At 36.2% G+C, this 23,615-nt stretch overlaps 3 protein-coding genes and 1 pseudogene across 5 annotated transcripts; 2 read left to right on the forward strand and 2 right to left on the reverse strand.

Annotated features, from left to right (window-relative positions):
* The first annotated feature begins 187 nt into the window (after positions 1-187).
* Positions 188-3,100, forward strand: LOC149394062 (deSI-like protein At4g17486; annotated as a pseudogene).
* A 4,359-nt stretch (positions 3,101-7,459) lies between these two features.
* LOC149394063 (uncharacterized) lies at positions 7,460-8,971 on the forward strand. Of its 2 annotated transcripts, none has more exons than XM_089616675.1 (2): positions 7,460-7,607; positions 7,776-8,971. In XM_089616675.1, the coding sequence occupies exon 2, from the start codon at positions 7,799-7,801 to the stop codon at positions 8,834-8,836; it is 1,038 nt and encodes a 345-aa protein (XP_089472801.1). In that variant the 5' UTR covers positions 7,460-7,607; positions 7,776-7,798; the 3' UTR covers positions 8,837-8,971. The 2 variants fall into 2 exon arrangements, with proteins under 2 accessions (XP_089472801.1, XP_089472802.1); XM_089616676.1 differs by having other exon boundaries at positions 7,471-7,607; positions 7,742-8,971.
* A 1,360-nt stretch (positions 8,972-10,331) lies between these two features.
* Positions 10,332-14,024, reverse strand: LOC149394064 (uncharacterized). 2 transcript variants are annotated; one of them, XM_089616672.1, is made up of 12 exons: positions 13,890-14,024; positions 13,703-13,796; positions 13,545-13,608; positions 12,989-13,090; positions 12,851-12,915; positions 12,633-12,707; positions 12,361-12,440; positions 12,064-12,280; positions 11,520-11,575; positions 11,165-11,260; positions 10,870-11,053; positions 10,332-10,665 (listed from the first exon to the last, which is right to left on the reverse strand). In XM_089616672.1, exons 1-12 carry the CDS (start codon positions 13,952-13,954, stop codon positions 10,555-10,557), a joined length of 1,209 nt encoding a protein of 402 aa, XP_089472798.1. In that variant the 5' UTR covers positions 13,955-14,024; the 3' UTR covers positions 10,332-10,554. The 2 variants fall into 2 exon arrangements, with proteins under 2 accessions (XP_089472798.1, XP_089472799.1); XM_089616673.1 differs by lacking the exon at positions 12,633-12,707.
* An 8,369-nt stretch (positions 14,025-22,393) lies between these two features.
* LOC149394065 (ETO1-like protein 1) lies at positions 22,394-23,615 on the reverse strand. Its single transcript, XM_089616688.1, has 2 exons — positions 22,958-23,615; positions 22,394-22,867 (listed from the first exon to the last, which is right to left on the reverse strand). The coding sequence occupies exons 1-2, from the start codon at positions 23,095-23,097 to the stop codon at positions 22,528-22,530; spliced, it is 480 nt and encodes a 159-aa protein (XP_089472814.1). The 5' UTR covers positions 23,098-23,615; the 3' UTR covers positions 22,394-22,527.

Raw genomic sequence — 23,615 nt, forward strand, 5'->3', positions numbered from 1 at the left:
CACAACAATTTATTGGTTCTCTTTAATTGTGCTGGTAATGTGATAGAGACTTTCTCTCGTGTGTACTTCTTTGGAGACATTCTCAAGAAACTTGTGTGTTTTTCGTGGCATTCTTAACCACCTTTACGAGGAGCTGATTATTCCACACTTATTCCACAATTGGTTTGTTGGTGGTGTTAAAAAAGACATGGGTAAGAAAAATTATCCAATATCTTTGTTATATGGACAATGTAGCAACGTAGTCAATTTCAAACATGATTTTAAAAATCTAAATAAACGTTTTAACTTTAGAAATATAGCAATTTACTGAAATAAACGGATATAAATTAGGGGTGAAACTGGATCGGTTCGGTTCGGTTTTTGACATTTTTAGTATCCGAATCCGAATTTTCGGTTTTTAAAAATTCGGTCTAGTATCCGGTCCAATTTAGTGTAAAACCGAAATTCGGTTATCTGGTTTCTTAAATCCAGTATCCAGTCCAGTATCCAATTTTTAAAATTCGGTTATCCAATTTATAAAATTTCAGATCCAGTTTAATATCCAGTTTTATAAAATGGATATCCAGTTTCTAAAATCCAAATCCGGTTTGTAAAAATTCAAAAAACGAGTACAAACGACTCTTATAAAGCTCCAAAATGACAATACATAATATAAAACTGAGTAAAAAAAATAAAATTCAAAAGGACACTCGTCTCCAACTACATGCACATGTAAATATCATAATATAAAATTATAATTACAAACCTAATGATCATAATAAATCATACAACAATGGTGCTTTCATGGTGCTTTCACAGCGTGCTTCGCCAAGGTCTCGTCACAGACTAATTCGGTCCTAGGTGCGGAGTTGATGGCGATTCGAGAAGGAATTAGATTTGCACAGCGTTTTGGCTATGTGCCGTGTGAAGTGGAATCGGATTCGAAGATGGCGGTATCACTTCTTAACAATGGTCGTGCTTTTAATCTAGAGGAGGGCTTCATTGTGGATGATATTAGAAGACTGAATTCTCTTTGTAATTTTTCATTCAGTTTTATTAAGAGAAACGGGAATTCTGTAGCTCATAATCTTGCCTCTGTGGGTTTTGATTCTTCTTTTACTAACACCTGGTTTGGTGATCCCCCTGATTGTATTCGATCTTCCTTAATGGCCGATTGTGCCGATGCTCAGTAGAAGCCAATAAAAGCAATCTTTCTCTAAAAAAAATAAAAAATAAACCATACAACAATTGAATTTGTACGTTACCTTTATAGATCACATAATCAAGTTGTAGTAGCAGTAGGAGTTGATATATGAGAAGTTTGTTCTTCTATGACAGCTTGACCATCATCTATTAATAATAATGACATAAATTTAAAATAAATTTGTTTTAATAAACAAACAACAAATGAATATGTCAAATAAAATATCAAAATATTAATTATCTAACCCGAAACAACTTGCTTAGAATCATTTAGTGCTTCCACTTCATCCATGTATTCTCAAAAATAAAAACGCTAGGTCTCTCTCAAAATTAGGTGAAGTCTTTTTTTTAATATATATTTATTTTTAATTAAAAAAAATCGGTTAAATAACCGATATCCAGATTTTCTCAAAATCAAATCCGATATCCGGTCCAGTTTTGTAAACCGGATCGGTTATCCGAATCCAAATTTCGGTTAGCTGACGTGGCTCCAAATTTCAGTTTCGGTTCGGTTTGGATATCGGTTTTATCCGATTTTCGGTTCGGTTTTGTACAGCCCTAATATAAATATCTAAAATACCTTTCATTATAAACATTTCATAATAAAAAATAGGGTTAATGGTGGCATAAATACTTACAGTTTGAGCATAACCATACTTATGTACCTATTCTTTTTTTTCGACGGCAATAATACCGAACGTTACGTTTTTGTGTTTCCATCACTACCTCTACCGTTAACTTATAACGGATGTCCACGTGGCATCATCATATTTAATCTGCATATTTTTGCATTAAAGATTGTCTCTTGCCAAAGCTTATTTCTTCCTTTATCACGCAAAAAAGATTATTTCTCTTTTTTAGCCCCCAAAGCTTGAAAGCTTTTATTCCTATTCTTTTTCCACACTCTCTCTCTCTCTCTCTCTCTAGCCGGAGATGGATCTGCAAAGCCCATATTCTTCAGGCTCTCCGGCGGAGTGAGAAGATCAAAGAAACACGGAGAAGAATCGAAACCGTTCTGGATTTGATCAGAAATTCCAAGCGTCGATCTCAATTCTCAACGGAGAAGAAATAGGGGCTGAGAGCACTTCGGGGGACGGAGGAGAGACCACGACGGAGGTTCGGTTGAATGTCTACGATCTAACGCCTATCAACAATTACAGTTACTGGTCCGTCCTCGGAATATTTCACTCCGGCATTGAAGGTTCCAATGCTTTATCTTATTTTTTACATAAATGAAGCGACCTAGGATCTGAATTCCCTTTCTCTTCAGCTAGTTAGAGTGATGTATTGAGTGATTGTGGCAGTGGAGGGGAAGGAATACGGATTCGGAGCGCACGATTATGCGGTGAGCCGTGTGTTTGAAGTGGAACCCAAGACTTGCCCGGGGTACAATTGCCGTGCCACGATCTGCGAGCATTCATCGAGGGCGTTGCGTCGGAGTATCACGGAGACACTTACAATCTCAATCTCCAAGAACTGCAACCACTTCACCCATGACCTCTCCACCAGGCTCACCGGAAAAGGCATCCCCGCTTGGGTCAATCGTCTTGCTCGCCTCGGTGAAGCCCTCAATTGCTACTCACTTCTCCACATGATTAAGTATAACTATTCATTTTGCAGGTGTTTTATGCAGTTGTTTGCTGCCCGAAAGCCTCCAAGCAACCACCGTTAAATAGTCGCCGGGATACCACGACGGTTCTCGTGAGCCTTTCCCAAAAATAATCTCTTTCGCTGATCTGATCAACCTTTTTTTTCACTAATTGTGTTTTGGATCTTTACAGAAGAAGATGTGAGTGATTCTTTATCAAGCGGCTCGCCTCACGACTCGACAGAGATCGACGATGATCAAGAAAAGCGCATTCTCTCACCGCTCGCTGGAAGTGGTGACTTTGCTTTTCTCAAAGAGAGTCACAAGTGAAACTCAGCCATGGGTGCTCAATTCAAAACTTATATACATTTTACTCTTTTTTTTAATGCAAAATATGCAGATTAAATATGATGATGCCACGTGTACATCTGTTATAAGTTAACGGTGGAGGTAGTAACAGAAACACAAAAACGTAATGTTTGGTATTATTGCCGTCGAAAAAAAAGATTAGGTACATAAGTATAGTTTCGCTCAAACATTAGGTATTTATGCCACCATTAACCCTAAAAAATAAGACATTAAATGAGTTGACCATAACCACATTTAATGCTTCTTCTTCGTCTTCTTCTTCTTCTTCTTCTTCTTCTTCTCTCTCTCTCTCTCTCTCTCTCTCTCTCTCTCTCTCACATAAGACCACATTGACGTAACCACGCAGATCCTCGACACGAAGAGCACCATTGACAAGACGGAATAAAATTTGGTAATACCGTTAATATCTGTAAATTTTTGTAAATAATGATTAATTCTAGTACATAACAAATATTATGTCTCAAAATTAACCAAAATAAAAATAAAAAATGACGTGAAAAAACAGGTTACAAAAAAATGTCAATATTTGAAAAATCAAGAATTTGACCATTGATCTTATTATTCAAATTAGATCAAACACACGGATTTTTTTTTTTTAATGTATAATACAATTAGTTGGATAGGAATCCAAAGTACAATCCATGGCGAGCGAAGATGATCTCCGAAAATTGTACAAGTATCTCGCCATGATATGGGACCTCGACAAGAACCCCACGACTTAGCATCTTGAAGCGAAGTCCAAGTTCAAGCTGATCTCCAAAGCCTACGATGTTCTCTCTGACCCCGCCAAGCGTCTATCTATAACCTCCACGGAAATGAGGCTCTCAAGTCCGGCCAATTCCCTCTACAGCCACATACCGCGACTGTGCCACCATCCCCACTAACCATCGTCCTCGTGCCGTTGGCCTCCTCCGTCTCTCAAAAAAAATATTGCCTCCTCCAGCAATCATATGTGATGGATGATGAGATGGCGTACATGGACAAGATCCTTTATGATTCGGCCATCGGAAGCTTGATGTACGCAATTATATATACGAAGCCAGACATTGCTCATCCAGTGGATGTGAACAGGTTTATGAGTAACCAAGGGAGGGAGCATTGGAAGGCTATGAAGTGCATGCATCCTCCGATATCAGAAAGGCAGCTCGAGCTCGGCGTTGATATTCAGGAAGTTTGAGTTGGGACTTCAAGGCTATGTCGATGCTGACAATGGGGGCGATGTCAACAGCAAGAAGAGCACATCCGGATACAGTTACACGTTCGGAGAGACCGGTATCTGCTGGGTGTCGAGTTTGCAAAAGATTGTTGCCTTGTCGAGCAGCGAAGCGGAGTACGTGGCCATCATCGAGGCCATGGTGGAGATGATATGGTCGCAGACGTTTCTATGCGAGCTGGATCAATACCCCAACGAGAGTGCGCTATACAGTGATAGCCAAAGTGCCATTGAATTGGAAAAGAATCCGGTGTATCATGCTCGGAAAAATCACATACAGTTTTGATGCCACTTCATTAGATCGACATTGGAAGATGGAATGCTAGTGCTTGAGAAGATCGCAGGAAATCAGAATCCCGTTGACATGTTGAGTGTCATATAATAAACTGAAGTTTTGCTCGACTTTAGTTGGACTCCTTGCTTGAGGATCGGAATCGCCGCTGCAAATGGAGACATGTAATGAGATTAGTCTCCAAGTGGGAGATTATTGAGGTGTGCAGCCTAATCGATCAGCTTGACGACTGAACACCTTACGACGATGATTCGCGAAGCCTATTCTAAAGGTTATTAGTCGAGGGTATTTTGGGAATTACAGACATGTCTTTTAGCCTCGGTGATCCCTTATAAATACTATGTGTGCGCTATTGATCTTCACATTTTTTGTATGATTTTTTTTTTATATTCTATTTTAGGTTGGATTCGAGGATCAAATCCTAACAAATATATTCGTATTAACGACTATTAACTTGTTTATCATGTATAACTATGCACTTGTGTTATTCAAATATCAATGTATGAAGTGCTATTTATTATTATTAATTTGTTTATCATGTTATTTTGTCTGATAATCAAGATCCTGAAAAGGTCTTTTAATAACATATATCAATAATCATTCCTCATATTATCAACAACCCGCTATATTTAAGGGATTTAACTTTTATTAATAGGTGCCTTCAAAATAAAAAATTATTAATAGGTTTTATTAATTAATAAACGTTAATAACATCATAAATAACTAATGAACATGCAAACACAATCAAACCCAATTTTTGAACAATACTTATGAACAAATATACAAACATATTCAAATGTTTCGAAAGAGTAGATGATTATCAGCCATTTTTCTTCTTCTGTAAATAACACAAACAACAAAAAAATATTGAGTTTGATTTTCACCCAATTCCAAGCCTAAACATGCGGCAGTGATGTTATGGTTTTAGAGGGGATGATGGTATATTCTCAGTGAAAAAGCGAAAAAGTTGGTCGATCTAGCCGGATTAGATCCAAGTGGTGGCAGCGGTGTGGTCTCGGATACGGAGACAGTGTTCACGGAGGCGAAGGTTGGAGGAAATGCATAAAAAGATGGCCGATCCAGCCAAATTAGAATAAGAAAAACGAGGACGGCGTGGTCTCGGTGACAAAAACCGGTGGTAAAACGGTTGACGCGGTAGAAGTCGACAGGCTAATCTTGATTCAAACCTTGGATTTTTTTTCTTCGTGACTTGGAGCGCTTCGTTTTTTGCTCTCTGGACTATTTTTTTTTAATGAAATTAATGAGAGGGAAACTTGCATGTTGCGTGTTTAGTGTATTTTACTTCTACGATTTGCGTAGCTCTCAACTAATAACTGTTATTATATAGGGGAAATGTTGGCAATAATACATAATGTTTGATCACAATACTACTTATATGCTCAAAGTTTTTTTTTCTTTGGTAAAAATACCATATGTTACGTTATAGTGCGTCTGTTAGTACTCGGACCGTTAAGTCCTAACAAAAATTTTAACGACAAAGTATTTACGTGTAACTAAATTTGAAACTTTGAGTATCTTTGCTCAAGAAAAAAAAAGAATGAGTATATAAGTAGTGTTTTATCTAAACATTGAGTATTTTTGCCACCATTTCCCCTATTATATATTGATTAAATGAAAAAGATCGTGTTAAATGAGCGGGAATATACAAGAGCAATAGAGTCATGAATTGGCGAGATTCGGCTGGGAACCAGTAGCTAATTAAGCAAAACTAACTAAACCTTGGTTATTTTACAAATGTATAAATTCCTTTTGCTACTTATAGCTATAAGCCTACCCTTTTTATATTTAAAATAATAGGATTAATAGCAGCAAAAATACTTAATGTTTACTCATAATGATATTTATATACTCATTATTTTTTTTTCGCCGGCAATAATACATAATGTAATGTTTTAGCTGCACTGTAGGTATTTTCTCTGTTTATTTGGATGAAAAAACGCATGGCAGTCTTAGATTCAATGAAAACTTAATATTTTTTTTTAAATTAATTAAACATCATTTTATAATACAAAATATTAAAAATAAGAAGAAAAAAAGCATTCTCCTCATTAAGATACAAATTTATTAATTTAAATAAATATTTATTACATTATTTTATGATGAAAAAAAATTAAAAGAAAAAATTTCTCTTAATTTTAATAAAATTATGGCCATTTTGAAACAAAGCAGAGCGAGTGAAGGCCATCTTTTTATAGGAATGGTCCGAAAAAAATTATAATATTTAATGTTTTATTATTGTAAAAAAAATTATTTCTAACTGTTTTTATATTATAGAATAATATAATTACTATTAGTTTTAAGAAAAATAACTTTTCAATGTTTTGTATTATAAACCAATCTAATTAATTTCAAGAAAAATAGAATATATTTTGGATAAACGTTAGGTATAAAATATTATTCAATTTTTTTTAATATTTTTGTATTATAAAATGATATAACTGATGTTGAACCAATTTAAGAAAAAAAAAATTTAATTTTCATTAAATTTGAGACTGGCACGTGTTTTTTCATCCATGTTAACAGAGGAAGTACCTACGACTCAACTAAAATATAACATTATATATTATTACCGGCGTAAAACAAAATGAGTATACAAGTATCATTTTGGATAAACATTAGGTATTTTTGCCACCCAAAATAATAATAAAAAGTTCATATTAAATTAGGGGGAAAAATGAGGACCACCAATTATCTCTTATTTATTTTACTAGTATTTAATTGGCTTAGATAAAAACGACTTCGGACAAGCTGGACAACTCCAGTTCTATTGTCGTCTATGCCCTGCTCTATATTTTCTCTCATACTCGACTACTCACCCCTTAAAAAAAAAAAAGAAAAAAAAAAGACAAACAAAAACAAAGTTCTAGTTCTTCCGACCAGTATGTGAGCTTAAAAGTTTCACCTTTTTTCTCGTCCCTAGCTCGAGAATTCGCCGGGTCAAGGTAAATCCCCTCCTTTTTGTGGTCAAGTCTGATGCTTTGCCGATCTGGGTGTGTGTCGGATTTGAGGAATCAATTCTAGGCTTCAAGGATTTTTTTTTTTTTTTTTTTTTTTGGCTATGTTCAACGCAACACAGAATCGGTCCGTGACAAACTTGGATTCTGTTCTAGGTTCTTAAGATAAGGGAAAAAAAATGATGCCGGGAAGGAGAAAGAAATGGAGTGAGGCAGAGGAGAGAAGCTTGATCGACAAATACGGAGAGATGGTCTCAGACGGGACGCTAGGGAAAATGAAGACTCGAGAGAAGAAGTTCAAGCCGATCGCCCTGTACGTGAACTCGGTCCACCACGCCCGGGACCCGATCGCGTTCCCGTGGCAGTGGTGTTGGAAGGACGTGTCCACCAAGGTCCAGAACATGAGGCACCAGTACTTGCTGGTCAAACAAAAAGTCAAGAAGCCTCAGGAGCCCGGATCGGAAGAGGAAGAAGACTTCGACTGGGTTGAGGGCCTCTCGCACTGGTCCAATTTCTTGCGGTACAAGGAAGTCTTCGGCGACCTCTCCAGCGGAGGCCCCGTCTCCGGCGGCGGGGGGAACGGAGATCTCATCAGCGCCGAGCTGGGTCTGGACATAGCGGAGTTCGAGGAAAACGGCGGGTTCGGGAACGGGGTCATGGGCTTGGGGTTCGGGGAAGAAGAGGACGAGGAAGGGTTCGTGTACGAGGAGGTCGGGGCTTCGGACCCGAGCAAGAGAGGCAAGAAGAAGAAGAAGAGCGCGAACGAGAAGGACGGAAAGAAAAAGAAGAAGAAGGGGAAAAACGGGTCGAGGGTCGGGTTGTTTTTGTTGGGGAATGGTAATAATAGTAAGGCGAAGAGGAGGAAGAAGAGGTGGGGTATTCTGGGGAGGAGAGAGAGAGAGGAGGAGGAGGAGAGAGAGAGGGAGTGGGAGGAGAGGATGGGCCGTCGGAGGAGAGAGTGGAAGGAGAGGATGGAGGAGATGATGGGGCGGCATAGGGCGGAGATGGCGCAGATGCAGACGAGGATCTTGCACGAGCAGCAGGGCCTGACGAACCAGCTTCTCGGGGTCGTGGCGCAGTGGGCCCACGTCCAGCCGCCCGTCGACACGAACAGCCACTACTTCTCGCAGATGATGCACCACGTCAGCGGCCTCGACGCGCGCGGCGGGGTCCACGGGGACAATCAGGACGACCACTTCATCGTCGACGCGTCGTGAGATTGGGCTTCGCGTAGAAATTACCTTCTTCTTGTTGTTGTTGTCTAGTATGTCAATAAAAGTTGATTTATTTATTTTGGCTTTTTAAGAGACATTGAACATAAGAGAGAAGAATAAAAGAGTATTGTTAGTTTTTTTTTTTTTTTTTTTCGGATTACTGATCAATGAGTTGCTAAGTGAATATATAAAGGAACTTATAGGGGGGAAGTACTTCTTTGAAGTGATTAGTAAAGCTATTTGATTAGCCTTTCGATGCATTCAAAAATACTAATCGGACTCGTTCAAGACGATGCACGCGTCGACGGGGACAATCAGGAGGACCACTTCATCATCGTGAGATCGGGGTCGGAGAAACTAAGTTGTCGTTGCTGTCTAGTATGTCAATAAAAGTGATTTATTTATTTTGGCTTTTGAGAGACATTGAACATAAGAGAGAAGAATAAAGAGTATTGTTAGTTTTTTTTTCTTTTTCTTTTTTTGGATTACTGATGTATGTGGCAATAATGATGGGTTGCTAATTGAATATATATAAAGGAACTTATGGGGGGAAAAGTACTTCTTTGAAGTGATTAGTAAACCTATTTGATTAGTCTTTCGATACATCCAAAAATACTAATCGGACTAGTTCAAGACGATGTGCGTTGACGGGGACAATCAGGACGATCTCGTTGATGCGTCATGATCGGGGTTGGAGGTATTATTTTTCTCTTCTTCTTTTGGTGTAAGTTATGTTGTTGTTGTTGTCTTGTATGTCAATAAAGTGATTTATTTTGGCTTTTAAGAGACATTGAACATAAGAGAGAAGGATAAAGAGTATTAGTTTTTTTTTTCTTCGGATTACTGATATATGTGGCAATAATGATGGGTTGCTAATTGAATACATAAAGGAACTTATGTGGGAAATGGTTATAGATCTGTGGATCGTACTAAAAAAAGCATTTATCTGTATTTGTTTCCTCGTTGCTCGTTTGTTCTTCAATTCAGATCCATCCGTATCAGAGAAAGTGTTTCAGCTCATTGTTGGTGTAAGCCATATTGTCTAGTATGTCAATAAAGTGATTTATTTTGGCTTAGAGACATTGAACATAAGAGAGAATAATAAAGAGTATTAGTTTTTTTTTTTTTCAGATTGCTGATATATGTAGCAATAATTATGGGTTGCTAATCGAGTGTATATAAGGAACAAATGGGGAAAAAATATTGCTTTGAAGTGATCAGCAGACCTGAATGGTTAGCCTTTCATTACACATCCAAAATTACTGAACAATAACTTAGAAAATCAACCCCTTGTTGGAAAAGATTATAGATCCCATGAATCATACGGCGAAAAGCGTTTATCTGTATTTGTTTACCCCATGACTCGTTTGTTCTTCAATTGCTTTCTCACACTAGCCTTATATACTTTATAGTGTAGCATCAGTTTGTACTTTTATTTTTAACTTTTCTGGTATAGGTAAGCTTTTCATATTTCGGATCAACTCGAGGGAATACAAGATACAAAATGAGTTTCAGATTATCAATGCTCAGCCAGAGATTTTACAATAGATAAATAAATGAGCTGAAGTTACAGACATCAAACCCAGCGATCCCATTTAGCGAGATTGGTAATTTCCCCAAAATCTAAAGGTAAGATTAATTTTTGATGTAAAGAGTAGAACGATTATAAACACGGTGTTATCTTAAGTACTGGAAATGTATCGTTGGACATTCTTCAGTATCTATTCAGATGCGAGTTCTATTTGCTTCTGTTCATCTAGTATTTTCTCAACATTATCCAAAAAACCAGACAGACTCTGCCGGGTGTGTGCTTCAAGGGAATTTGCCGCTTCCTAGTAAACAATTCAAAAAATCAAAACAGAATTCTATAACAATGACCAGCAGTTAAAATTTTTTTTTTTTTTTTTTTTTGGTATTAAATTCAATTTCTAGCTACCATTTCAACAAGAAAAGAATCGTGTTGAAATGGTCCCTCATAAGTTCACTTTCTGAAATAACTTTTTAAATATAGAGGTCCCTCAAATACAAAATCTCACCTTGACCTTACTGAGAAGACTCCGAGAGAATTCCTTTGTGAGGCGATCAGAGTTCTTAATGGATGTCAGTTTCAATGAAGAACTTGACATTGGCCAACCATGCGGAACCTTAATGAATGCATCGACTCCCTCGGCAAGGTGAGCGATCATCATGTCGTCTTTATCCATGTACTCCAAAGAGTGTCTACATCCAAATACTTTTCAGACATCTTTAAAACTTGATAATTATACTGAAAGGATATTTAAGATAGACCTGAAGCAAGGAGAAAAAAACAGTGATAGAGGAGATTTTTACCCTGATTTATTTGCACTCTTTACCACAAGTTGCCTCATTGTGCACAAAACAATTCTGTCTTGGACTTTTGTTACAAGCCACTGCAATGAAGATTTACTGCAGAAGAAGTTAAATAGAATCAGTTGTCAGTAGTGCATAACGGGTCTCAAAGATTTAGTAGCTTCATGATTTTGTTCCATGATGCAGTTAAGTCTGATATAAGCATAGTTAAGATTCGGCCATTCTGTTTCCTTGCAAAACCCAATTTCCATGGTGCAACTGGGTCTGATATGAGAAGAATAAAGAAATGGCCATTTTGTTTCCATACAAAACCCTAAAATAGTATATGAGAACGATATAAGATCAGAAATCAAACCTGAAATCCTTTGTTGCACTGAACACGTTGTTGATGCACACATCATTGGGGAATATCTGGAAAATTAAACAGAGATTAATAGCATTTAAAAACCCTTTTAATATATCAACAGAATTTAAGCAAAATATGCACTATGCATTCAATCGGGTGACTATCAGGGGTAAATGAAAAAATGTTACATCAACGCTTGACTTCATGTCTCAACAACGCCTTCATACCAGCAACATTCAAGCATAAAATATTAATGCCGGGGAAAATGTTCTACAAATTTAGCATAATAAAAAGTTGTAAGATTCCATTCAGCTGATATACACTTCATAGGCTCATAGATTACTGTATATCCTTCTCTATGAGGTCCATGTATGCCAAACAGCTTATTTATTCAGAAAATAATGAGTTCTGACTTAAACAGGCGACATCGTGAAGTTTTTTATTTGGGAAGGCACATTTTTTTTTTTTTGTAGTTATGTGACAGCTAACCGGAAAACTTTGGGAAATAGAATTCAATTCACGAACATAATAGATGGAACATAATTGATGATACCTCAACATTCTTTTGATCCATAGTACCCTCCAAGACTTCAATCAGCAACTCGTGTTTCGCTTCAATTGGCCCATTGACTGTTTCAAGTGACTGTTGGGACAACAAACTTTCTGATATAGGGATGTATGTCTGCAGTGACAACCGAATGCAGTTTCCATCAAGTGCAATGACTTTCAAACCTGTAAATGAATCTTCGAAATGCTCCGTGGCATCAAACCTGCAATTAAAAGTAAAACCAAGTAAATGATTTCCATTTTACTGATAAAACATACTTATGTGACAAAGAATTAGGAATACCATTTAAATATACAATCCAGATCTTCTAACGATTTCAAGATGAGATTTTTCTTCTGTATTTGGTTTTCAAGTTCCAATAGCTGCAAGGTACAGAAAAATACAATGGTTAGAAGTACTACATGCAAGAAACTTAAAAAAAAAAAAAAAAAAAGAACTGAGAAATCAATTCAATTTTATCCCGATGGTGCCAAAGGATAATCGAGCATGATTAGAAATATGGTAATTTTAACATACTTTAGTCATAAAAAAAAAATGTGTAACGATTATAAAACCTGCAATTTGTCACTGCCAGAGACATTCACTGAGCTTGAATCATTATTGATGACATGGTTTACTGTCTCCGAATTCTACCCAAAAAAAAAAAAATAAATAAATAAAATAAAGGGGAGTAGATGATGTCTTAAACACCAGAATAAGTACAAAAGACGGCATGTAAAATTGTAAACTCAATAAACCTTAAGATACAGAAAAGCAACAAAGAAAGACTAACCTGCATCGCTCGAACATCCAACGAACACTTCAAGCTTTCAAGCTCAATCTCCAATCGGCTAAAATCTACAAATTCAACCAGCTAAGTTTAAATAAACAAGATCACGTGTAAACACTAAGAAAAACTGTGGTTTTTCACCTTCAGCTTGGGTCCTCGATAGAGCCTCAATATCTTGAGACATCCTGGCACTCGCTACCTCAGCTGATTTTAGCTCCTCGCTCAAGCGTTCCATACATGTCTCTATAAAATCACAATTAAGTGAGAAACACAAAGAGAAAAGCAAAAAATAAATAAATAAAAGAAAAAGGGTATAACGTCAAACGATATAGTGATCTTATAATTATGGATCACTTTTGAAGATGGGGCAAAAAAGGGTTAAAAACAAAATAATTCAAAACTTGGTTTTAGAAAAACAAATTAGTGAATCCGGTGCCATATTTCCAGAAATTCCATTTATCATATGCACTCTCTTATTCCAATTCAGAGTTTTAATTTGCAACACTAAAGTTTAAAATATCTTCATTCAATAATTAATAAATATAGTATATTTATCATAAATTTACTTGCATAGAGGACGCAGCCAAATCGCACCAAAATTTATGAAAAAGACATATTTCAAGTAATTTATCATCCCAAACAGCCATCAATTCACCACCAAGAACAGTATTAACAAGACTGCTAAAATGATAATTACCATATTCTTTATCATCCGAAAAACCAACATATGACCACTCCGAAACCATTTCCTCAACTCTTCTCTGCACATTTCGCACACACCGTTTTTAAAACCCTGACACAAATGAATATTATCATTATATCCGATGTAAATATACAAAATAGTTCACGAAGAACCTTAAAATTGAGAGCGCAATCTCCCAGAAAATTCTCCGACTCCGAAGCTCCTTCGTTCCAATTATCAAGCATGTTTTCGAGCTCTCTCGTACGGCTTCGAACGAACAAAACCCAATCGTTGGTCTTAAACGAAGGCATTGTTTTAAAAATTCGAATACTTGAAATGTATACAGACGTAGATATATACCTGCAAATGGTTTCGAGGTCGAGATGCTCTGAAGAAGAAGGAACGATTTCCATCGCGGTTTCCATCTCTCTCTCTCTCTCAAATCTCCCGCCCTTTTTGAGGCAGCGAATCGAATGAAGCTTTGAGCTTCAGACAGTTCTCAGTTTCAAAATTGAAAGAAGGTGACCATGGGCTTTGGCTCTGGATTTGGGCTTGACCCGAACTCGCTCAATGTTGACCCGAAGAGACCACTGATATGTGAAAGGAAAGTTAAGCCGTTTGGTTTAGTTTTCTAAACTCGTTTTCTGTTTTTAAATTTTGTTTTTTATTCTAATTTTTAAATTTGAAAAACAGATTTAGAATTACGTTTCAGAATATTTTAAATGTTGTTTGGTTATGTTTTTTATTCAATTGTTTTAAAATATAAGAGAGATAAAGTAGAAAATACACTTTCATTATTTCTTGTTTTCTAAACAAATTTCAAACAAAAAGAAACATGATTCCAAATTTGTTTTCTAAGTACTATAAGCAAACATGTTTTCTAAAACTGTTTTCTAGAATTTAGAAACAGAAAACCGAAAACAGGTTTGAAAAACATAACCAAACGGGACCTGAGTTTCTAAACCGTTTTAAATTAATGGTCGTAATACAAATATAAAGGTTGCTTGCTTTTAAAATAGATAAATGCTAGGGGAGAGGTTTTTGATAGGAAACGTAGTTTGACAGCAAATAGAAAGGAAGTCTGGTGTAGTTTCGGGTAGAGGTTCATCTAGGCTATCGTGGATACTTTTTTAGATTCGGGGTTGGCTGACTCTTCTAGAAATTCAATAGTTTGAGAAAAATCAGGGATTGGAGAAATATTACTTGGACTTATGTTCGGTTCAGACGATGGCAACATCGGGTAATATTGGGATTGATGGTTTAAGTTTGTATTTGGGTCGTGTCTTACTTCCAGCCAAAGCCGGCTCAACTAAATCGGGAGCCCTGGGCAAGAAGAAAAAAAAAAGCCCTAATTTTTTTTTTCTCAGTCATCTTAAAAAAATAAAAAATAAAATGAAAATAACATATTAATATATATATATATATATATATATATATATATATATATAAATTCTATTTTTCCATATGAAAGTATTTTTTTTTTTTTGTCTTTTGGCCTTTTTTATCTTATTAATTTGAAATCATTTATTTATTTTAGTTTGAATAGGGTAAAATTATTTAAAACAATGATTATTAAGATAATTTTTTTAAAAAAAAATAAGGTATTCTGATAATAGAAAAATATATTATTAAAAAAAGAATGAAAATTAATATATTGTATTTAAAAAAATAAGAGAACTACTGTAATTATCACAATTGAAGAAGGTTTAAACAAGAGAAAAAAAAATAAATGAGATATTCTTAGAATTAAATAAGGTATTCTCGAAATAAAAACAACTGTTTAAGTATCATAAGAAAATAGTTTTAAAATACGATATTTGGAGTAATAAGTTTTTCGAAATTTTGGGTGGGTCGGGCCTGCTTCCAGCTCCCGCAACATATGTGTGCGTTTGGAGCTTTTATTTGTTTTATATGGTTTACTCTTTTAGCCTTGTCTAACAATATGTTGGCGAGGTTGGGATAGTCTTTTACTTTTATTATATTCGTCTCGTTTCTTTAGTCGATATATATTAATAACTTTACCAGTATTTGAATTTATGAAAAGCATTTTGTTCTATGAAATTTCCTTTTCTCAATTCCCTGATTTCCGTTCTCTCACCGTGATTCCAAGTTCAATCCGTGAAATGGTATCAGAGCCACTTACGCTATTCAAAGATTGGTCGAATCCTCATCGATTCTCTTCTTAGCCGTCAATTCCTTATTAGCTGTGATTTGAGATGTCAACAGAAGAAGCCTTGACCGGAGAACGATCGGTGATGGAAATCAACTCAAGGAAAGCTTCAGTGGATGAAGCGATTGATCCTTACTTTCCGCATCATACAGATTCATTGGGAATGATCTTGGTGACTTAATCGATGAATGGCGATAACTATCACTCGTGGCGTAGATCCCTTAAGATGGCGCTCTCAATCACGAACAAGCTCGGATTCATCGACGGCTCAATCGCGAAGCCACAAGAATCCAATGTGAATCTTCTCAATTCCTGGAGAAGAAACAACAACATCGTCATCACTTGGATTATGAATTGTTGCACCAAAGAGATTGCATCTAGCGTGGTCTATGGCGAGTCAGCGATATAAATTTGGGAAGATCTTTAAGAATGGTACGAACAAAGCAAGGACCAAGGATTTTCGAGTAGCGACAAGAGATTATGAATCCCGTTCAAGATCAGAAACCCGTAGGCGTGTACTACACGAAACTCAAGATTCTTTGGGAAGAGTTGAGCGTCTACAAGCCTCCGTGCACGTGTTCTTGTGGAGGATCGAAAGATTTACTCAATTTTATCCAAAATGAGTATGGCATGAAGTATAGATCATCTGCCTCCAATAAATAAAGTCTTTTCTATGGTCTGTAAAGATGAGAAGCAAAGATCTGTCAGCTCCAACAATATTGCTAATCAAGATCAATTGAGCTATGTTGCTATGGCGTTGAATGATCAGATACACGACGATCAGTGACAAGATTTTGCATGCTTATTGGGGATAGCTTGGTAGCTTGAAAGTCCAAGAAGCAAAGCATTGTGTCCAGGTCGTCAGCAGAATTGGAGTAAGGGCCTTAGCATCTACAACAAGCGAACTGATATGGTTGCAACAATTGTTGCGTGACTTTCAAGTTATTAAAAAAAAAAGTCTGACAGTCTTGTTCTGAGACAATCAGGTTGCGGTGTACATTGCCACTAATCTAGCGTTCCATGAGTACAAACACATTGAGATAGATCTCTACTTTGTGTGTGGTCATGTGTAACATGGAGACGTCAAGTTATTACCAATTCAGACTCAACACCAACTAGCTGATGCATTTACAAAACCTCTTCCAGCTCCATCTTTGCGATCGATGATGTCCAACCTGTCTCTCAATGTAATCTTTCATCCAACTTGAGGGGGAGTATTGGGATTGATGGTTTAAAGTTTGTATTTGGGTTTAGTCGTGTCTTACTTCCAGCTCACGCAACGTTTGTGTGCGTTTGGAGCTTTTATTTGTTTTATAGGGTTTACTCTTTTTAGCCTTGTCTAACAATACGTTAGTGAGGTTAGGATAGTCTCTTACTTTTATTATATTCGACTCATTTCTTCGGTCAATATATATGAAAGGTAAGAATTTTGAATTTATGAAAAGCATTTTTGTTCTATGAAAGGTAAGCATGTGAATCTCTCGTGTGCCTTCTCGAGGGCCTAAATTCGATAGATTGATCCTCAATATGACTAGCTTCAGTTTCCTTAGTAGATGAAATGCTATTACTGTCGTTAAGAGCTGAAACACTAATATTCTTATCATTTGGTTTATGGGTATTTTCATAATTTTCACATAAGGCAAGACTTGTAAGTCCTAAAATTGATCTTCATTGTGAGTTGTATCCTCCTGAAGAGAAGTTTTCTAAAAAAAATGTTTTTGTTTCAAAGAATGTAACATTTAATACTAACGAAAAGTTTATCCAATCTAGGGTCAAAGCATTTGAAACCTTTTTGTGTTTGAGAGAAACCTAAGAAAATATATTTAGTAGCTCTCAAATCCATTTTTCTTCTTTTATGGTCATGAATATGAAAAAAAAAGTGCATCAAAAGATTTTTAGAGATAGATTAGTAAAACATTTATTTTCGGGAAAATGAGTTTGTAGTTTATGTACTGGGGTTTGATAGCTGAGAATTTTATTTGGCATTCTATTAATTAATGATACAGTTGGTACAACATCACCCCAAAAACGCTTAGGAACATTCATAGGAAACATTATAGCTCGAGTAACTTCAAGTAGGTATCTATTTTTTCTTTTGGCAATACTATTTTGTTGAGGTGTATCAACACAAGAACTATAATGGATGATGTCTTTTTCTGTTAAAAATTTACCTAATATGCTATTAAAATATTATCTTCCATTATCCGTTCTTAAAATTTGAATCTTTGTTTGAAATTGAATTTCAATCATGATATAGAAACTTTTGAAGGTAATAGCTACTTCTGATTTTTCTTTCAACAAATAGATCCATATGTTCTAGTCGTCAATGAGAGTGATGAACCATCTTATTCTTGAAATGTTTCCGATACGAGATGGTCATCACATGTCGTTGTGTATCAATGAAAATGATTTAGATGAAGTATACTTGATGGAAGGAACATAAACTCTTTTATGTTTAACAAACTCACAAATTTCACATTGCAAAGAATCAACACATTTATTTTGGAACAAGTTAGGAAACAAGTGTCTTAAATACCCAAATCTAGGATGGCCTAAGTGAAAGTGCCACGACATTATTTCATCAAGTAAGCCAAAGAAACTAGAGTATTAGGGTTTTTGAATTTGTTTACTCCAACTGACCTCTAAGAGATAGTAGAGTCCCATGTGTGATTTAGCATTTCTAATCATCTTTCCTGAACATAGGTCCTAAAAGACACAACCAAAGGTGAGTTTACATTGGGAATCCACAGCTAATTTGTTGATAGACAATCAATTACATGCTAGATTAAGAACATGTAAAACGTTGTTTTAGAATGATGGATGGGGAGAGAATGCTTCAACTTTTACCGGCAGTAGCAGAGAGAGATTTATCTGCAATTTTTACTTTTTGATAGCCAGAACATGGAAAATATGAGTTGAATAAATAAGAGGACCCAGGCATATGATCAGTGGCTTTTTGAATCTATTATCCATGGATTAAGGATACATGTGGAGACACATAGGGTTGTTTTGAAGCTACCTTTCTAGGCAAGTGAGGATGATGAAAGTGAGGAAGATGACTTATGTGGGGTCCACAGCTTATATAGTTTCTCTAAGTCTTCTTTGTTGAAGAAATTCTGCTCAGGTGATGAAGTTTGGGCTCCTTAATCGCTAGAAATAGTTTATGATGCTTGATAAGCACTTCTGTTATCTCGGGAGGATCACTGAGATGGCTGAAAATGGGCTGGTTTGCCATGGAGCTTCCAACATATGGCCTTGATGCATCCGGGTTTGTTGTAGTAGTCGCAAATCTGGCGATTAAGCTTCTTTGAGAAGCGATAGTTGGAGTCGGTGAAGCGTTGGCTCAAGTCAGACCTGGACAACATCATAGTGGTGGTGTCCATTTGGTTGGTTGTGATGTCAGTGATGCTTAGTCCGAGCATGACTTGGCGGAGACTCTCCTCTCGGCGAAGATAGAATGTGATGTCTTGTGGGCAACTCCATTCATAGTTGCAGTAGAGATCTAACTTCTGCCTCAATAGCATCGAGTGACCATCTTATCTCCCTGATTTGTTTTTCTCAGTCGTGACTTGATCTTAAATAGTTGGCCTGCATTTTTGAGATCCATGTACGTATCTTTCACTGCCATCCAAATTTGGCTCGTTGATGGAAGAAGCATCTACGTCCTTCCTAGGCTCCTCAATGGAATTTACTTAACCAGGACATGATCATCGAGTTCTCGGTCTCCCACTTCTCATATTTGACTGGATCTTTGACTGCGTCTAGTGCAACGGTTGTTCCGAAAAGGTATTCGAACTTGCCTAGCCCCTGAACAAAGAGTTTAATAGACTGAGACTATTCCATTAAATTACCTCCACTGAGTTTATGTGAGGTAATTATATAGTTTTGAAGACGTTTGGTATTGGGATAGAATTCGATCCACCGGATCGAGAAGAATCACCAGTAGGACTGGTGCAATTATTACTTGGATCTGGCAGAATCCTATATATATATATAGCCACATGCCAAAAAAAAGGCATCTAACTTCTTCTTCGCATATTATACTTTCTTAATTCATTGCCAAAATCACCATCAATAATATTAAGCTACTCTTTATTTTTTTGCAGATAGTTTATAATATCTCGTTAATTTACTTTAATCCTATATTTTGATCTATTCAATCGTATCGACGAGTGCTCGGAGCCCAAAACTAACAAATCTAAATCGGGCTCTATTCCAAAAGTTCGTAACTGTTTGACAAGATGATTCTCACATTAACGGCAATTTTATCCAAAATACACTTATAAATCAGAAGAGTATTCATGGTGAACGAATTAGGACGAATCCCCCTTTTAATGGCCACTGAGAGCACTGAGAAACCTGACTTTGCACTGTCTGACCGCCATAAACACTTAGCAACAATGGTCAGAGTAGAAACATCGGGTTCGAAATCGTTCCGACGAAACTTGACGAGGTGAGAGTACATCAAGATCACAGTGGAGAACTGATTCATCTTCGACATTGAACCAATCAAATGATTGAAACTCCAAACAGCGGGCATGGGTCTCATATCAGAGAAGGTATTGGAGAGTCGAAGAGCTTCGACCACAGTGAAGTCTCTTGATTTACACCGATTTTGGACCAATTTCTCAAATTCAGCCCTGGAGCTAGAAGTACGTGTAGAAGCATATCTAGAACAAGAACGAAAATGAGCAAAGAGAGAGAAAGATGAAGGATTACCAGAAGCTCTTCTGCTCAGCATTTTGGTTTCGTCTTTTTTTTACAATCCTATATTTTCGATCTGATTTCTTCTTCTACTTGGCATATTGTGTGTTCTTCGAGTCTCCTCTTATAAATTGGACTCTCTCTGATATGACGATATGCCCTTGTATTTAATTGAAATGTCGTGGGTTTAACTGAAATGCAATGAATATTCTCTTAGTTTAATGTTTGCGATTTTCATATATTTTCTAAAATATTTTACCGTCTCAAAAATTAAAGGTGGGCAAGTGGTACCTAGGATAGATAGCCTAGTGTAATTCCACACCACCTCCTGTGTGGAGGCCGTGGGTTCAATCCCCACTGCAACAAAGCTGCCTTAAAAAAAAAAATTAAAGGTGGTCAATGTCATAGAACTTAGAATCTTCCCACCACATCTCCAATCTTACTAATGTAATTGCTCATGTCGTTTCTTATGTCTTTCACGAAAATAATATAACTGAGTTATTATTTGGATGATGATATATGCCCAAAATAATCAACTATTGTGCAAACTATTTAAGTCATGAGAGCCGCCAAAAAAAAAAGAGATTTGTAAGTAATTAGTCCACTTTAAACATGTGATTTTTGATCTAACCTATGTTTGACAATTTGTAGGGATATAGCCAAATGGCTTATGTGGCAATAATTAAGGTCTGATTTGCCTTTATTTATTAACAAATTCGTCACTTTCTCTCTCCTATTTTTTTCAAATAATTTTTTTTACATCAAAACTTCAAAAATTCGTATTTTTCTCATACGAACTCGAAATTGAGTGATTTCAGATCCTACAAATTCGTGGCGTCGAGATCTTCAAAAATAGATCCATTGTGTTTGATGAAAAATTATGTTTAATGCATCATAGTTACGTTTCCATTTTTTTTTTATAATTTCAAAAATTTCCAGTTATTTCCATATTTAAGGTAGTAACGTGATTTTTCTACATCTATGGTATTAAACATGATTTTTCATCAAACACAATGGATTTATTTTTTAAGATCTCGGCGTCACGAATCCGTAGGATTTGGAATCACTCAATTTCGAGTTCATATGAGATAGATATGGTTTTTTGAAGTTTTTATGTAAAAAAAATGTAGGAAAAAAGTAGGAGAGAGAAAGTGACGAATTTGTTAATAAATAAGGGTAAATCAGACCTTAATTATTGGCACATAAGTCTGTTGGCTATTTCCCTAAAAATTGTGAAACATAGGCTAGAAACAAATTTCATAATTTCATTTTGGCTATTTCGCTACAATGCCAAAAAAAAAAAATTCAAGTTAAGCATAATCATACATTATAGGCGTAAAACATGTCTTGTAGTTTTTCAATAAAAATTTACAAAATTATTAATTATGCATAATACTCGGTTGCATCTTGTCTTTCCTATGGCTAGGACCATGAACATATTAGCCTCTCGTGTGGTTGTGATGTGTACGAGGACTCTATCAAGCTCTTTAGAGATAATTGATGATGAACATGATTTCAACGCACATATTGAAAAGTTTGTAGAGAAATATCGTATGCGGTGATTGAAACGGTGGTGGATGATGATCATGTTGTAGACCACATTGCACTTCGAAGTGTAACGGAAATAAAAGTTTAAATAGAATACGTATAAAAAGTTTAATTTAGCTTTAATGGAATTCGGGTTAGACGAGTTAGTGTTTGATTTTACGATTACTACAAAATAGTGTAAGAAATAGGCATATTGGTGGGCTATGGAATTGTATTTTGTTTCTTAGCTTGAATATTTGAGATGGCTGCACAAAATTTTGGTTAACTATTAATATGGCTATTATTAGCTTGATAGAAATTAAAGATATTTTGGTCAACTCGCATATTTTAGTTTAAAGTTTAACATTCGGCTGGTTATTCTTCTAAATTACTCAAAGCCCCTCTTTCACTAGGAAAATGTTACTTTTGCTCCCTGAATTATGGTGGTCCTGAAATTTTCCCCCTCAAACTTTTAAAACTTGATGTTTTCCCCTTAATGTGTGATTCAATTTCATTGATGTCCTTCCGTCTAATATTCTGTGAAATTTGGTAGTTAAAATAGCACATGGATCTCACGTGCTATTTGAGAAAAGGGCATTATGGTAATTCCATTAATTCAGCACAGGCGCATTTTCCGCAAGTGGAGAGCAAGTCAGCTATCAGCTCGTCCCCTTGCTTCTCGTACTTCAACCACGCCCCAAAAATAAGCTTCTCGTAGACACTGCTCAACCTCTTCCAGGCTCCGCGGAGGGTCCTTCGCATCAGCTTGGCTTCTCCGAGCCCTTTAAAGACATGGAACTGCAACAAGTACAGGTTCGCTCGATCTTGCGCAGCGCACGAATCGAGCTCTTCGTGAATTTGAGATAGAACCGCTACGTAATCAATGGGTTTAAAATACGGGAGTATCTCTGGCTCGGGGACTTTGATTAGAGATTCTCTACAACCGTAAAAATAATATATAAAAATAAGTATACCAAGCTGATAATGAAAGGAAAAAAAAAATTAATAGTGAAAGCAGTCAACTTACATGGAGGAGGAAGAAGAAGAAGATGAAGAGTCTGATGAGATTTTGAAAAGCTTTCCTCTTTCCACTTGGAGCCAAGACTGTGGATTTAGAGCACTGAGCTGTGACTCTTTACATGACTCGGATGGAAAGAAAGTCCTCATAGAGCATAACAGATTAAATAGCTCCCAGATCTCCACAACAGCCTATTGGGTTCTTCTCTCTCTATCTCTCTCTCTCACTCTCACTCACTTCTCTATCAACAAATTCGGCTCAAATATAATATTACAGATTCTGTCACAGCCAAAAAACTATCTCACCAAAGAAAATGAAATTCCCAACATTAACTTTCAAACAGGCTTTTTTCCAGATCACTTGATTCATAGAAAGAAAAAAAAAATATATCCCACGCAACAACGAAATTTTTTTTTTAAAATAAAATAAATCGAAGGACGATCTCCCTGATTATGAAAATGAATAACTGTATCTAATTAAGTATACAAATATCAATTGCTTATTTTCCTAAAAACAAAACGAACCAAAAATCAGAAAAGACCAAACTTTACCCAACGGTTACCTAAGATCTTTACCAGAAACGCGATGAAATCCAATACACACTCGAGCTCTCAAACAAATGGCCGAAATGGAAAAATTAGACAAGAAATGTATAGAGAGGAGAGAG

This window comes from Urtica dioica, chromosome 6 (genome assembly GCF_054948205.1).
Source record: "Urtica dioica subsp. dioica isolate 48M chromosome 6, U.dioica_male_clone48M_v1_H2, whole genome shotgun sequence".
Classification (NCBI taxonomy): domain Eukaryota; kingdom Viridiplantae; phylum Streptophyta; class Magnoliopsida; order Rosales; family Urticaceae; genus Urtica; species Urtica dioica.